The sequence below is a fragment of the Tenrec ecaudatus genome, chromosome 8 (assembly GCF_050624435.1).
Source record: "Tenrec ecaudatus isolate mTenEca1 chromosome 8, mTenEca1.hap1, whole genome shotgun sequence".
Taxonomy (NCBI): Eukaryota; Metazoa; Chordata; class Mammalia; order Afrosoricida; family Tenrecidae; genus Tenrec; species Tenrec ecaudatus.
The window spans coordinates 163,488,907-163,504,847 of record NC_134537.1 but is presented as its reverse complement, the minus strand read 5'-3'; the positions used below and the strand labels follow the sequence as shown (position 1 = coordinate 163,504,847).

Genomic DNA, 15,941 nt, shown 5'->3' with positions numbered 1-15,941 from the left:
GTGAAGAGGACAAGGAGCCAGGGACTCGGACTGTGGAGGGCTTCACCTGCGGGAATAAGAAGTTAGCATTCCCCCACTTTGTAGCAGGCTGTGGAGGACAGTGGGAGCCCAGAACTCATCTACAGAGCATGCAGCCTGCTGAAGCCACTGGCAGATTCCCACAAGGTTCTTCTAGGTGCCAGTATTGCTGCTTGTTCCACGACAAAAGTTTCTTCCCTGGCCTTTGAGATGGTCATGGTGATTTTTTTCTTTCTTACCAAAAATTTTTATCTCTGTATTATTATTTTATACTTAACACTTTATTTTCTTTCTGTTTTGTACTGTTTCTGTTGTTTTCCAGTTTTTGAAGTACAGAAGGAGTAGAAGCCTAATTAGAGAAAGAACTGATGCATGGGTTTACAGGGGAGATAAGGGCACAGGGAGGAGAAAAGGAGGGTGAGGGGCTTGGGGAGTGTCACTGGTAGTTACAGAATCTGTCAACTTGTGAAGGGGTGGAGTCTAGCTTGTCAATCAGGTTGCAGCTTGATGACTATTTGGAGGTACCATGGAGGTGCCTGGAGGCCAGATACACACAGACACTCTGCTTGCCTTCCTGCTGACAAGCCACACGGAGACCCATGATGGAACCAGAGCCCTGGAGCTGGAGGAACCACTTGGAGACCCACGCCAGCGCTGAGGTGGTTCCGCTGCCACTGGATCCACAAGACTTTCCACCCACTGGCCTTTGATCTTCCTGCATTTGGCACCATTGCATGTGTTGTGTGAGTCTGAAGAGGACATTATAGCCTGGTATCGGACATGTGGACTAATATCGGACTTAAGGATTTGATCTGGGCTGGGATGTTTTCTTAATATACAGTTCCTCTCTAATATAAAGTTATCTACTACACACATATGAATGTTTCTCTGGTCAAACCCAGACTAACACATTATGGTACCAGGAACGGGGTTGGAACCCATGTGGACCTTGTGGGAGCTGGGAGGGAGCACTCAGTAGAACTGATGGTGAGTACACAACTCAATTTAAAGGTGATTTTAACCATGGGGAGAGAGGAGAAAATGTTCTACAATTGATTGTGATGATGATTTTACAACTCTTCTTGTCATGATTGAACTATTGAATTGTGTGATATGTGGATTAAATGCTAGTGAAACTGTTTTTTAGTGTTTCTTATGAATGGGCCTCCTGTAAGTAGGGCCAGATCCTCCAGGTGTTTGCGTCGTGAGGGTGAGCACCTCCGACAAACCTGGCCTAACTTTGGAAGGGGTTCGAGCAGCAGGCTGGGGAACAGCAGCTGGAAAGGAGGCAGGAGACGCAGCTGTCTTAGTCCTGAAAGGGGACAGCCAGGGCGTGAGTGAGGGGGGCGGGCGGGGAAGCAGCAAGGCCAGGGGCCTTCTAGAAGAGCCTACAAAGGTAGCATACAGACTAACCGGGAGGAACCGACCCATAGGGAAGGCAGGTCAGCTCATACAGGAAGAAGCAGGCCCTGGAGGAGGTGCAGGCTGGGTGGGGGTGTGACTCACCGGCTCAGCCACACTTGGGTGCCCGGAGTTCCAAGCAAGTAGATGGAATGTTGGCCCTGAGGTGAGGTGCTGTGGCCAAGACTGCCTCCTGGCCCTTGGTTGTTCCTGGCGCGTTTTAAAACGGAAACCCAGGTGTGCTCTCTGTCATGGGGTATTCATCAGTGTGCTCTTGTTTGTCAGCACTCCTTCCCGGCACCCATCAGACCGCACCTTACACTGAGCTTTTCAGAACTTAAAAACTTGGGGCTATTCCTAGCAAGTCATACCAGATTAATTACATCGTACCGTAGAGAAAGGCCCGGCACATGACGAGTACTGAGCTGTTTCACCCCGGGCAGCAGTACCCACTAAAGTCATTCCTAACATGACAGTCAGTACTCCATCATTTCTTTGACGGAATTGATTGTTCGTGCGGGCTTTGTTGTGTATCTTTTCAATATTTTCCAAGTAAATCTTCATTGTGAAATTTAGGTATTTGTACTGGGTAGTATTTAAAATGTTTCAGAAAGCTGAAGAAGCATGAAGCACTCACTGGTCTATGCCAGGAAATTTGGAAGACAGCGACCTGGGAAGGATCTATATTTGGGCCCATTCCAAAGAAAGGTGACCCAACAGAATACTCACACCATAGAAAGATATCATTGATGATTGCACACCAGTAAAATCTTGCTTAAGATCATCCACCAACAGTTACAGCAGCGTACTGACAGGGAGCTGCCAGAAGGTCAGGCTGGATTCAGAAGAGCGCAGGGAATAAGGGATATCATCGTGGATGGCAGATGGATCTTGGCTCAAAGCAGAGAACACCAGAGAGATGTTTCCTTGTGTCTCATTGACTGTGCAAAGGGAAGGCAGAGGACCATAGTAACCTGGGAATTCGAGAACACGTCACTGTGCTCATCCAGAACTTCTGCATGGACCGAGAGGCAGTGGTGCAAACAGAGCAAGGGCTACTTCCTGGTTTAAATCAGGAAAGGTGTGCTTCTGGGCTGTGTCCTTTCACCACACTTGTTCAGTGTGTATGCTGAACAAGTCCTCTGAAAGCTGGGTTATATAAAGAAGCATGCAGCATCAGGATTGGAAGAAGGTTTATTTACAACCCACAATATGCACATGACACAACCTTGCTTGCTGAAATTGAGGAATTGAAGCACTTGCTGTTGAAGATCAAGGATTTTAGCCTTCAGAATGGATTGCAACTCAATACGAGCAAGACCAGAATCCTCACAGCTGGACCAAAAGACAGCATCATGATAAATGGAGGAAAAACGGAAGGATTTTGTCTCGTTGATCTGCATTTGGTGCTCATGGAAGCAGCAGTCTAGATCTGGAGATTTATTGCGTCAGGTAAATCTGCTGCAGCTGCACAACCCTCTTTAGAGTACTGAAGAGCAAGGATGCTATGAGGACTAGTGCTCCTGACCCCAGCCATGCCGTTCTCCACTGTCCCCATTTGCGTGTGAATGTCGGACACTGAATAAGGAGGCCCTAGAAGAATGGATGCATTTGGATTGTGGTGCAGTACTGAAGAATATTGAAAGTACCATGGACCACACACGGGACAGACTCATCTGTCTTGGAAGAAGTAAGGGCAGAGTGCTCCTTAGTGGTGAGGATGGCGAGACTTGGTCAGGAGAGACCAGGCCCAGCAGGACGTCATGTCTGGTAAAGAGGACGGCATCCCTTGGCGAGATGGACTAACAGTGACTACAGCAGTGGGCTCAGGCATGGGAGCGATCATGAGGACGGCACAGGGCGTGTAGGGTTTCCATTGTGCACAGGGTTGCTATGGATCAGATTCGACTCAAGGGCACCTAATGACAACAAGGCAGTACTTGGATCCATGTCCCATTTTGCCTTAAAATGTGTGCCTATATTTTACCTTCCTACTGAAGGCAGTAAGGAGCTCTGGTGTGTCGTGATCTTTGAGTTGGGCTGCTAACCACAAGGTCAGTAGTTTGAAATCACCAGGTGCTCCACAGGAGAAAGACGAGACTTTCTACGCACGTAATAAAAGGTTATCATCTTGGAATGTGTCTGCGGTCTTAAAGGCTTGAAGATAAACAAGCAGCCATCTAGCTCCGATGCAACAAAGCCCACATGGAAGAAGCACACCAGCCTGTGTGATCACGAGGTGCCGGAGGGATCAGTTATCAGGCATCATCAGAACAAAAAATCATATCATTGTGAATGAGGGGGAGTGCAGAGTAGGGACACAAGACACATCTGTGGGCAACTGGACATCCCCTTACAGAAGGGTCGCCGGGAGGAGACAAGCCAGTCGGGGTGCAGTGTAGCAACAATGAATCGTACAATTTTCCTCTAGTTCCTAAATGCTTCTCCTCACCCCCCCCTCCACCACCACTATCATGATCCTAATTATACCTTACAAATCTGGCTAGACCAGAGGATGTACATGGGTACAGATAGGAACTGGAAACACAGGGAATCCAGGGCTGATGATCCCTCCAGGACCAGTGGTAAGAGTGGCAATACTGGGAGGGTGGAGGGAGGTTGGGGTAAAAAGGGGGAACTGATTACAGAGATTTACATGTGACTCCTCCCTGGGGGACGGACAACAGAAAAGTGGGTAAAGGGAGACATCGGACAGTGTAAGATATGACAAAATAATAATTTATAAATTATCAAGGGTTTATGAGGGAGGAGGGAGCTGGGAGAGGGGGAAAAAATGAGGAGCTGATGGCCAGGGACTTAAATGGAGAGTAAATGTTTGGAGAATGATGAGGGCAATGAATGAACAAATGTGCTTTACACAATTGATGTCTGTATGGATTGTGATAAGAGTTGTGTGAGCCCCTAATAAAATGAAATTTTTTTTAAAAAAGGTTACCATCTTGGAAACTCAGAGGGCCAGCTCTACCTTGCCCTGCAGGGTCACTGTGAGTCGGAACCAACCTGATGGCAGTGAGTTTGGTTGGGAGTTTTATTTCATGGTAATTATCCTGCCCCAACGGTAGAGCATGTCAAAGTCCTTGCCTGTCATCTAAGTACATGTAACGGAGTGGCATGTGTAGCACATGATCCTGAGAACCCAAACCAAACACACCGCCGTTGAGTCAGTTCTAACTTAGCAATCTCACAGCAGCATAGTTCCCCCAGGCTCTAAATCTTTCAGGAGCGGTGGTCTCATCCTTCTCCTGCAGAGCCCTTACGTTGGCCAGTCCAGCTCATCCTCTGAGTCCCCAGGCTCCTCGCATGTTGACTTAAGGGTGGTCTGAGCCTGGGAGATGGACAAGTGGACCAAGGCTGATTTTGCTGTTGGGGAGGGAACCGTGTGGGGTTCAGAACACAGAATCTGTACCGAAGGCTGTGTCTTTAACTGATCCTTGTACTTTCGCTTTGCTCACGCGTGCATCGCTGCTGGCCGTGGGTGCTGTCTTTATCAGTAGCGTTTGATTACTTCTGCTCCATTTCATCCGTGGTGACAATTTACAGGGACCAGCCTCTTCCCTTCTTTCTTAAAGGAGCAGGGTAAGGAGTACCAGGACTCGTGGCCTCGCTTTCTCAGTTAAATCTCTGTTCCCTGCAACAGGTGCAGGCGTGCACACACGCGCGCGCACACACACACACACACTTTTTATTTCATTCTCAGTATGCTCCCCATGCATTCACAGAAGAGAGAAGCACCCCTCGATCTGCATTTCCTTTACTTTCCCGGCTCGTAGGAATTATTCCAGGGAGAAGAGCAAGAGGATGTCTGTGAAGGTTTGTGGACTTGAGAGAAATTGACCAAAAGCTTTGACCCATTGATGGAGAGTGGGATGTGAATGTGTTCTTTGCTTCCAACCTCTGTAAAGTGATTCTTTTATTAATCATTGGAAATAGTGTTTCTTCATGGCAGTGACTGTATTTTCATTCATGAACATCATTGCTTAGTCATAGAAGGTTGTTTTTATTGTGGAAAATATACAGAGCTTGACTTTTCATTAGTCATATAGTTGTCTAGAAGATAAAATTGTTTCAAAGAATTTAAGAGTGACTATGCCAGCCATACGGATACAGGGCATGCTTTTACGTGTGAAGGTTAATGATTCTCAAATGTTCTCTCCAACACCCTATCCTGACTGTAGATGAGAAAGCAATTGAATGAGAATATTCTTGTTGTGTGTGTTTGCCTTTCAGATTCAGAATATGAACAACATCATCTCCTTCCCTTTGGACAGTTTGCTGAAGGGAGACCTGAAAGGAGTCAAGGGGGTATGATATTCAACATCCTCACCCTTGAATGACAACTGTTCAAATGTAGACTCGCAGTCATATTAGCGTTCCATGACGAGCAGCCGCTGTCCTGCGTAAATGGGCGGGACAGCTTTCTGCTGTCTCATTTCCCTGGGATTCCTCATCTGGGGCTGGTTTTCGAGATGATGACTCATTGGTTTACCACCAGCAGAAGAGTGATTCTTGCCGATAGAGTTTCCTGGTGGGAAAACGTGCATCCAGAAGGCATGAACTGACCTCAGCTTTTCTGTCCTCCAAAGGATGTTTGCTTAGGAAGTGGCTTACTACCTCAAACACGGAGGTTTGTTAATGCGACTCCACAGTCTGCCCGTGACAAGGGGCGGGGCGGCTGCAATGCGCTGAGCAGCCAGTTGCTGTGTCAGCATCATGGGCACCGGAGGGAGCCCTGGAGGGGAGAGGATCGCAGCGGAGCCCTTCAGTGGGGTCTGCATGTGGTTGCCGCCTAGGACTGCCTCAGACTGGCCAATCCAAAGAGAGGCCCCTGAGCGCCTATACAGGGTGTACTAGAAGAAGGTAATGCCCAGGGAGCTGCTGAGATACTGAAGAATAGTAGGGCCCCTAGAGGGTGTGCCAGCTGAATTAGATGGGAAAGGACAGGAGGAGGGCATTCTGGGTAGAGGGGGAAACACAGCAAATGTGTGGGAGCAGGAGTGCACACTAGCGTGTCAGGCTTCGGTATAACTTGAAGAAGTGCATATGGACAGGTATCTGTGGGCGCAGGTGAAGCTTAGGAGGTGGGGTCGGCCCAGTTCTTCGAGAGCCTTCTGTGCCAGGTTCTGAAGCGTAAGCTTGCCATAAGGTCAGGTAAGAGCAAAGAAATTAAATACAAGAAAAAGAAAATGGCTTTTGTCTTCCAAAAGGATCCTGTTGGGTGGAACATAAACAGGTGGAGATCTTTGAGCTGGAATGTCTAGTGATTTTCTGGGCTGGGCCTTTTCAGAAAGTCTGAGGTCGTGAGCCACTTTGGGTTCATATTTTTGGGCCCAAATCAGGGTTATATGTTGACAGGAAGTGTCTGAGCCCCTTTCTTTTAGAAAGATAGATACACTGAGATATTTGTAGATTAAATGTTAACAGTGTGCTGGGTTTAATTTCAGAATAATCCTAGGGTGGAGAAGAGGGTTAAAATAAGGGCAGAGTAGAGAGAGCTAAAACAAGATGTTGTAACTGGTAGTGGGTACATGACGTGATTCTCCACTTTCACATGCCTTTGGAGTACAGTAAACATTTAAAGAAAGGAAGAAAATGCCAGCCAGCAGTGTGATCCACACCCTGCACTAAGTTCTTCATTCTTCAAGGGATTGCAGCGTCATTTGTTACGGATATTAATGTTGCTCTCAGGACTAGTCCAGGGATAAGTAATCTTGCATAGGAGGCTAGTGATGTTTAATTTATTACCTCTCTGTTTACAGGATCTAAAAAAACCTTTTGATAAAGCTTGGAAAGATTATGAAACAAAAATGTGAGTACTTTCATTTTTTTAAAATGAATATAGATCACTTGCAACCTCAGTTTTTAATCCAGCTTTCATTTATTTTAGATAGTGTCTAAGTAACCCACAATCCAAGAGAGTGTTTCTCAGAAGGCATGCTGCTGTGGCCTGTGCTGATGCCCAGTGCTCCCAGAGCCAGTCGTCTGCTAAATTCAGTTACCCAAGTAACTCAAACAACCATCCCTTGTCCGTTTTCCATGAGCTCAGAGCAACGAGAGAACGTTGTTTTCAGGAAAAGTGACCAAAGAAAGCTAAGGCCGGCTTCTCCCGTGCGGTGTTCTTTCCTTCTTAAATCCGCCCCGTATCTTGTCCCTGTTTGGGGCGGCAGCATGGTTTCCGCTGGTATCTTCCTGGTGCTAGGTGTAAGCCAACTGTTTTCAGCTTTGTGTCTGTGTCTCTCTGCAACGTGGCCCTGGGGCTTTGAGAGAGAGGAGGGAGGTTGTTGGAGCCCCACTCCTCTTCAGTCTGACTTGACCGCTCCATCTGCCGAAAGAGAAGGGAAAGAATGGGTTAGTTGATGCTTGGATACGTGCCGCCGTGCCCACTGAAGATAAGGCTCCAGCTGCTGGAGCTTGGGTGTTTCTCACATTTCTGCTGGTCATTTCTTGTTCTGAGAATGGAGCTCGCACTCATGGAAACCCCAGTTTCCATTTATTTTAAATACTTCACGAGTGGAGTGTATTTCTACATGCCTCGTGTTTACTGTATACTCGCTGTGCACCGGCTGATCATGTAGCGTTTTCCTGAGTGCGAACGGAGCTTCCTGAAATAGGGACTCTCTTTGGAAGCCAGCTGGCAGAATGAGAGATGTTGAGGGAGTCATTTCATTTGTAAATATAAGTAGTTACCTAGTTAGGGGTCCACCACCCCTCTAACTAGCTTGAATCACATTCTTAGTTGTGAAGGATCTCAAGGCTCAAACCAAGTGTAATTCCAAACCTTTGATAATCCTTCCATCCATGAAAACTTAGGTTTCCACACTTGAAGTACTTGGATTCCTGAGTTCTAGAACCTTTTTTAGTGGTATACATTCATATTTTATTACAGGCAGGGTTACGCTAGAGTAGCACCAAGGTCGTCTAGCCAAGAGAGGGGTCGAACCTACTACCTCTCGACCTTTACCTTCCTTGATCTAGGTAGGCGCAGGGTCGCCACTGAGAGGTGGGAAACCAGGACACGGTGATTTGCTCCTGGCCAAGCAAGCAGGGAAGAACTGACCTAGAGCTAGGAAGTGGTTTCCTGACCTGCGCTGGCCCACCAGCACCCCGAGGGCCCCAGGCGAGTGACTCTGTGCACCGCTGGACCCAGGCTTACAGCTCACGGAAGGAAACTGCCCGTAAAGGCCTGGTGGAGTTCTGGGGAAAGTGCTGAAGCAGAGTAAGATCCAGGGCTGGAAGACAAGAGACACGTGGACAGGGCAAAGTCCCAGAATTCAAGAGTCGGGGAGCACCCACTTTAAAACGTGGAGTGACTAGTGTAAATAGAGGAAGTAATTTTTCATCCATGAATGTGTGAGATTCACGAGTCCCAAGAGGCCCGTGTTACATAACTAATGTTCAAGACCCGTTTAAAATCCCTGCACCACAGTACCATACCTGATTATTAAGGGGACTTACCTAGGTCTGGACTGTGTTCCTGTGAAACAGTGCCCGGGAACCTTGAAGTTAGATAATTACATTCCCCAGGATCTCATTGGCCCACTGTCCTTCTGATGTGTGAATTCCTTTACCAACACCCCCACCAGATGGCTGGCTGCTCATTTACACTTTGCTCAACTTGCTTTTCTGATCGTTGAGAACCCACTCTGCCCAGCACTATGCTCCAAGCTAAAGTAACAGAAATTAGAAACTGCGTTTCTTGCCTCTTTGTAAACAGCCGCCTCTCCGTGACAGAGAACCCTCTGGGAACCCACAAGGCCCGTTTCCTCGTTGAACAACTTTTTAGGAACACACTAACCTGGGTCTGCTCGTGTCTGCCTGGAGGCCCTGCAGAAAGGTCGACTCTCCCTTCTCAAGGCAGCCCTGGTGGCAGTGGGTGTTCCATTGTTTGGCTGAGCCCTCTTGGCTCCAGAACAAACATTCCAGGTCTTTACACCCCCTTGTTGTCACTCAAGATGTGCTGGTTCTTTTGCTTGACATTTTCACGCTCTGATCACTGTCTACCCTGAATTGTCTCCTTATCACTCCTGTGGTTCGAAGTGGAAAATGGCGGTTAAGCAATGCCAGGAGGGTCTGCTGTGTACCTCGCCCATGGTGAGGACTGTCCTGGGTCCTGGCACAGCTTCCATACTCGGACGGGCAGGGAGGAAAGGCAGGAAGGAGAACAGGGCAGAAGGATGAGGGGGGAATTAGTAAGGGAACAGTTGCTGGCCAGCCGATTCCCTTCAGACCATTCAGAGGGCAGACAGACTCATAAAACGTTATTGCTGAAAGCGCTCGTTAAGGCACGCTGCCTCCTCTGACCCCGGGAGCACAGCTGGGAAGTGTTTTGTTGAAAGTATAGAAAGACCCGTTTTTCTGTGTTTATTGACTACATGGTTTTCTTCTGTGTTTATATTTTTCTTAAAAGGCTGCCCTGCCTCAACATGCAGGGGGTGGGGGGCGTGTGTCGCAGCAGATGGATTTGTAGGGTTGCTCCTGAGCCGCAGCACTGTGCCATCTCGACTGATCGTGCTCTCTTCACACTTAGAACCAAAATCGAGAAGGAGAAAAAGGAGCACGCCAAGCTGCACGGGATGATCCGCACGGAGATCAGTGGGGCTGAGATTGCTGAGGAGATGGAGAAGGAGCGGCGCTTCTTCCAGCTACAGATGTGCGAGGTAAGAGGCCGAAGGTGCCCAGCTGGCAGGGCTCCTGCCCGCTCCTGTCCCTGTACGGAGCTCGGCCGGGCTGATAGAAGGTAGGTAACGTCAGTGAGCGCTTGCGTTCTGACCTTGACTTGTCTCCCACGCCAACACTGTGTACTCAGGGAGTCACTCTGCTCTGGAGAACGGGATTAGGTGAGCCTAACATTGCGGTTTATTATTAATTATTATTAAAGATAAAGCAACAAAGACAACATGAGGAGCATCTGTTCTGAAGAGCACAGGTGAGGGCTCTTCAAAATGCTTGTGGGAAAATTCCATTAGCTTCTAATTCTATTTTGCCACTTTTCAGCCTCCCTCCACTCTCTGGAGCGGAAGGACTCACACCGAAGGCGATTTGAGCTGGGGGCTGGGGACGGGAGTGAGAGACTGCAGTCCTAGTGGTTCTTTCTCTCCAATCGTGTGAGGTCTCATCATGGGAAGCACCACCTGTCTTTGGGAAATGTCCCCACCCCGATTTCACCTGCTCAGTTGTGGGGATTACTGTCAAGGTCAAAAGCCCAAGTCCCCTGGGGTGCCTCTCTGCTTTGCAGACATTCCCCCTCCCCCCAACAGAACCTATTTCTGCCATAGTCACAGAAAAATAGCAGAGACGATCCAAATCATGAATGGCTCTGCTCCCAGCTTTGCCATTGCCTCCGGGGGGTCAGGGCATGTCTGCTGTCTGTTTGTGAAGCCAGTGAAGAGCACCTTCCCTGAAGGGAAGGTGTGTTCCCTCGTTTTGTTTTGCGACAGATGCTGTGTTAGTCCGGGTAGACTAGAGAAACAAATCCATGGCCACACATGTGTATAAGAAAGAGATTTATGTACAAGAGGATTTGAGCATTGAGAAAACATCCCGACCCATCCAGTCCAAGGCCATAGTCTGATATTAGCCCATATGTCCAATACCAATCTATAAAGCCCTCTTCAGACTCAGGAAACACCTGTGATGAAGCCAAATGCAGGACGATCACAGGCCAGTGGGTAGAAGGTCTTTGGGTCCAGTGTAAGCATCTCAGTGCTGGCAGGGGTCTTTCTGTGGCTTCTCTGGCTTCTGAGGTCTGGTTGGGTCCATGTGGTTTGTCTTCTGCAATGTCTCCCAGGGAGTAGCAGACAGAGAGAGAGAGAGAGATGTCTTCCGCGTTTAGAGGAAGTACCAGAATTCTCAGGAGAATGCCATGCCCACAGAAATTTCATTGGCTATCTCCAGATTGACAGCCTAGACTCCACCCCTACGCTCTTAATCCTCAAATTGACACCAGATTAGGTGACTGCCACAGACACTGAAACTGGGTTTAGTCAGTTCTGGGTTCCCTCTCATGGACCAGCAGCAAAGCGAATCCACAGGGCAATGCTCTTGGTTTTAGAATCTGCTTACCCGCTCATACACTGCAACGGGAGCTGGGCCTTTATAAACATATGTCTTAGGGATAGATTTAAAATAGAGTTCAAACAAAAACCTCTTCGGTGGGAAGAGGAAGAGAGTCAGCCCCAGGGTACAGGGTTGGGCTCAGGAAATTTTAAAGCCTTATTTTGTCTGATAGCAGTGCAGTCACCCCAGCTCACACTGTTGGCTCGAGGCTCCTCTTCTCATCCTTTTGTTCTCACTGTGTCTTGGAATCTGACGTGTCTTCTGGAGGCTGCAGTGTGAGATTGTGGTGGTTGGTTAGTTGAGTGGTTTGTTAATCCAGTATGCTTACCTTTTGATTGGATTGTTTGATCTAGTCATATTTAATGTTGCTATCAATATAGTTGGATTTGCATCTCCTGTCTTACTTTTATTTTAAGACCTTTGTCTTTTTATCTGTACTCTGTGCTTTGAGTTAAGTGACTAGGATTCTTAAGTCAAGAAATAGTGCTCCAAAACCGTAGAAACCTTTAATAGACAGAATATCAAAATGGGAAGCTGTCGTTTCTCAGAGTGTCTTCTATCTAGGCCTTTACATTCTGAAGGCAGTGTTTCCATGTCCCTAACCCTTCCCTCAAAGAATCCTGCAATCACACCATGTCCGATCACGTTCCTTGTAAATGCTCTGTGAGTTTGGAGGAGCAAAAAGAAGTCCAAAGAGACAAGATCGGAGCTGTAGGGCAGATGGGATAAGGTTTCCCAGTGAAATTCTCTAGGCCAGCCTTGCTGTCCTTAAAGAATGAGTCGGTGTGTTGTTGAGATGGGGAAAAATCCTCGGCATTACTTGCTGGCCTTTTTCCCACCAAAGCAGCTTCCGATTTTCTTAAGGTCTTCATCGTGAGTTCTCGTGAGTGCCCAGTGGTATCCTAAGAAAAACTTACCAAGTTGATCCTTTGAGATCCCAAGAAAACAGTTGCTCGACCTCTGAGCTGACCTGCTGTGAATTTCACTGGTCCCGCAGATCCCCTTGGCAGCCCCTGTTTTGGCTAGACTTTTCTTGTAAGGCCCCTGAGACAAGTGTTGACAGGAGAGGAGGTCTGCAGCCGCCCACCGAGGGCAGAGACAGCTTCAAACTGCTTTTGTTTGGACTCAGCCGATGCCTTAATGAACTGGACACCTAGTAGCAATGATTGTTTGACTTACTCTCTTATTTAGAACTTTATCTAAACTCAAACATATTACTATAGGTTGGAGAATGGATATTTTTATACGCACGGTTTTAGGAACAGATGCCATGTACCTGCCGGCTCCATTTCATTTTGTGTTGGAGAACTCAGCCGAGCTAGTGTGAGATAGGGACTTACCTCTGTCTCGGTGCCTGATTCAAACACAAGATGCTGTTTTTATCTAATGGGGTGAACAAGACGTCAAGTGCGTGTGCACAGAATGAATTTGAAAATAATAGTCTGTATCTGTTTAGCCTGTCCTCTCTGCTTGGCTCATAAGAACCCGATTTACCCGAAAACTGCACGACTGCTTGTTTAAATTGCTGACCAAATTTGGAAGTGCGGCCAGTAAGCTGTCAGAGTCTGGAAGTGAGGACCACTGGGCCCCACCCCCGAGCGCTGCCATTGCGGTCCACTGGTGTCTTTGCTGCTTCTGGGTGGAGCTGAATGGGCTGTGTGGGATGTTGTCACAAGCATCCTGTGGACAGTGCCTGTGAGGGATGCCCCTGAGCCAGTCGCCTGTGATGGTAGGCCCCCTGGTCTGTGCCCTATTCTGCAGGGCCCCTGCGCCTGCAGAGGTGCTTCCGTCACGTGGAGTTTGCTGGGGCACCAGGGAAAGAGCCAGTGATGCCAAGCTGTCCTGCAGACTATAGTGCCAAGAAAGTTTCTGCCATTGTGTCGCTTCTACTCAGAGCAGCCTCCAGGACAGTGGTTCTCAACCTTCCTCATGCCGCGACACTTTCATACAGTTCCACATGTTGGGGTCACCTCCAACCACAAAATTACTTTTGTTGCTACTTCATCAGTGTCATTTTGGTACTGTTATGAATTGGGCGACCCTGTGAAAGGGTCATTCAAGGCCCCTCCCCCCAAGGGGTCACGACCCATGGGTTGAGAACCGCTGCATCTAGGCCATAGTACAACTGTGGATATCCAAAACTTGGATCTTGACGGGAGTGCAGCGCCTTGTCTTTCTCCTGTGGAGCTTCTGTTGCATACCAGTAGCAGGCCTGTGGTCACAGGCAGCTCGTGGTGTGAAGGAGAGAGAAGTTGGCCAAGTAGACAGGGAGCTAGCTGTAAAGAAAGAACGCTTTTGAAAAGCAGTTGCCTGGGAATACGAGGGACAAGTTTGGGTCATGGATTTCCCCCTGGGCCTTCTGGAAGCTTCTCCTTGCATGACATCTGACAGAGAACTAGATGGGCTCAGGGAACGTCCATTTAAAGTGCTTAACCTGCCCCTCAAACTGCCGCTTTGGGTTTGGCAAGTGCTTGCTGTTGTGTTAGGAGCTTAAATGTGTAGCTGCCACGGATCTGGTCTCGCAGAGTAGTTACCAGGCTTTCTTTTCAGTATGAAACCTCATACTAAGCAGGGTACACAAGCCTTCGCTGAGCAAAGAAGGAAGGAGAGGGCCTGGCTTGCTTTTTGTTGCTGCTACTGTGGCTGTTGGTGGTGGTGTGGCTATTGTTCGGAGCCCTGGAGTCAGTCCCGACCCAGCGACCCAGGATCCCACAGAACAAAGCACCGCCGGCCCAGTACCCCTCACAATTGCTCTTAGCTGGGAGCCCGTGGGGGCAGCCACTGGCCTTCCTCCTTTCTCCCTGCCAGGCCTGTGACGTCCTCCTTGCTGTTTTAAGGCTTATAGAAATGGTTATGACTCCAGTTTTTGTTGAAGAAAATTAATGCCAAAAAATATGAAATTTCAGCTGAACACCTTCGCTACATCCCATGTGTGCATACGTATGTAAAAATGATGGGTGCAAAAGGATCGCTCTGCAGATGATTTCTAGGGGTTCCCTCACTGGGATGACGTAGGTGTCTTACACTGTCCGAGCACCTCCGGTCCATTGTTGTTAAGGTAGCACGTTCTTACCTTGGCAGGGCCTGCTCCAAACAGAGAGAGAGAGAGAGAGAGAGTCACACACGCGCGCGCACACACACACGCACATCATTGCTTGTGGGCCCTTGCTGTTCCCCAGCTTTGTAAGCAGGACTGCGGTGCAGTTTCTCTTCGGTTCCTTCTGGTACGCCCACGTGATAACCTCCGTAGCGTGAGTCCCTCTGAGTAGGATCAAAGGGCACCAACCCTTTGCCATGGAGTTGGGTTAGACTCGTATTGACGCTGTAGAGTAGAGGGCTTCCCAGGGAGCCACAGAATTCCTGAGGCTGCCGTTCTGCCCCAGTGGCTGAGGGCGAACCACCGGGCTGGCCACGGATGCTCGCAGTTCACGTTTGACAGGTCTCGCCACATCCCCTCGCTCCGGGGTCTACAGGAAAGAATCAAAACCTTCTTAAATGCTGGTTCTATAAATTCCCCAAAGCCTCCTGATGCTTCATCAATGAATTACCCAAGTAAAATAGTTCTCCTTCATTGCAACGCAGAATTCCATTTTAGCACCTTTGCTTTTTATAAAAGGCATGTAGAGATGAGGGATTTACCTGCCTTAGAGACTTGGTGGCAGAGTCTCAACCACAGAGGATCGGCAGTTCGTGTTCTAGACAGTGTCTTGCGAAAGAAAGGATAGCGGGGGCTGAAGTGTGCAAATGGGACTATTCAGAACAGCGGTTCTCAACCTGTGAGTCGCGACCCCTTTGGGGGGGTTGAAGACCCTTTCACAGGGGTTGCCTAAGACCATCGGAAAAACATATTTCCAATGGTGTTAGGAACCAAGACACCACTCCTCTATCCACCTCCAGGCAGGTCCGCCCACATGCAGATATGCCCACATACGAGTACCCGCAGGAAGACTTGTTACCCGTGCTACACCATGCTTTACGGCAAAATATCATTGATTGGTCATTAGAAATCAATATTTCACAATATGTAATTATATATTGTTTTTGTGATTTATCACTATGCTTTCATTATGTTCAATTTGTAACAATGAAAATGCATCCTGCATATTAGATATTTACATGACAATTCATAACAGTAGCAAGATGACAGTTATGACGTAGCAGTGAGCATAATGTTAGGGTTGAGGGTCCCCACCTCATGAGGAGCTGTAATAGAGGGCTGCATGCTGCAGCAGGAGGAGGGTTGAGAACCACTGCTCTAGAATGTTCAGAAGATCTGGCCGCTGTGAGCCTGGCCTAGTCCTCTCCTATCTTCACTTTCTCCATCCCAGTCATTCCAACTGTACTCATTCTGCTGTGCAGCTGGAGGGGACGTCTGGGCTAGTGGGTTAAGGTAAACTGCCCTTTTGCTAGGAGTTCTTGGCAGGTAAGCATGCATGGACCTGACGTCG

General features: G+C 48.3%; 1 protein-coding gene across 4 annotated transcripts in view; it reads left to right on the top strand.

Annotated features, from left to right (window-relative positions):
- Window positions 1-15,941, top strand: part of ASAP2 (ArfGAP with SH3 domain, ankyrin repeat and PH domain 2) — a 202,054-nt gene that overhangs the window by 116,817 nt on the left and 69,296 nt on the right. For all 4 annotated transcript variants that reach the window (XM_075557132.1, XM_075557131.1, XM_075557130.1 and 1 more), the window contains exons 4-6: window positions 5,668-5,742; window positions 7,197-7,246; window positions 9,965-10,094. In XM_075557132.1, coding sequence (XP_075413247.1) covers window positions 5,668-5,742; window positions 7,197-7,246; window positions 9,965-10,094 — 255 coding nt within the window. The remainder of the gene's footprint in view (window positions 1-5,667; window positions 5,743-7,196; window positions 7,247-9,964; window positions 10,095-15,941) is intronic.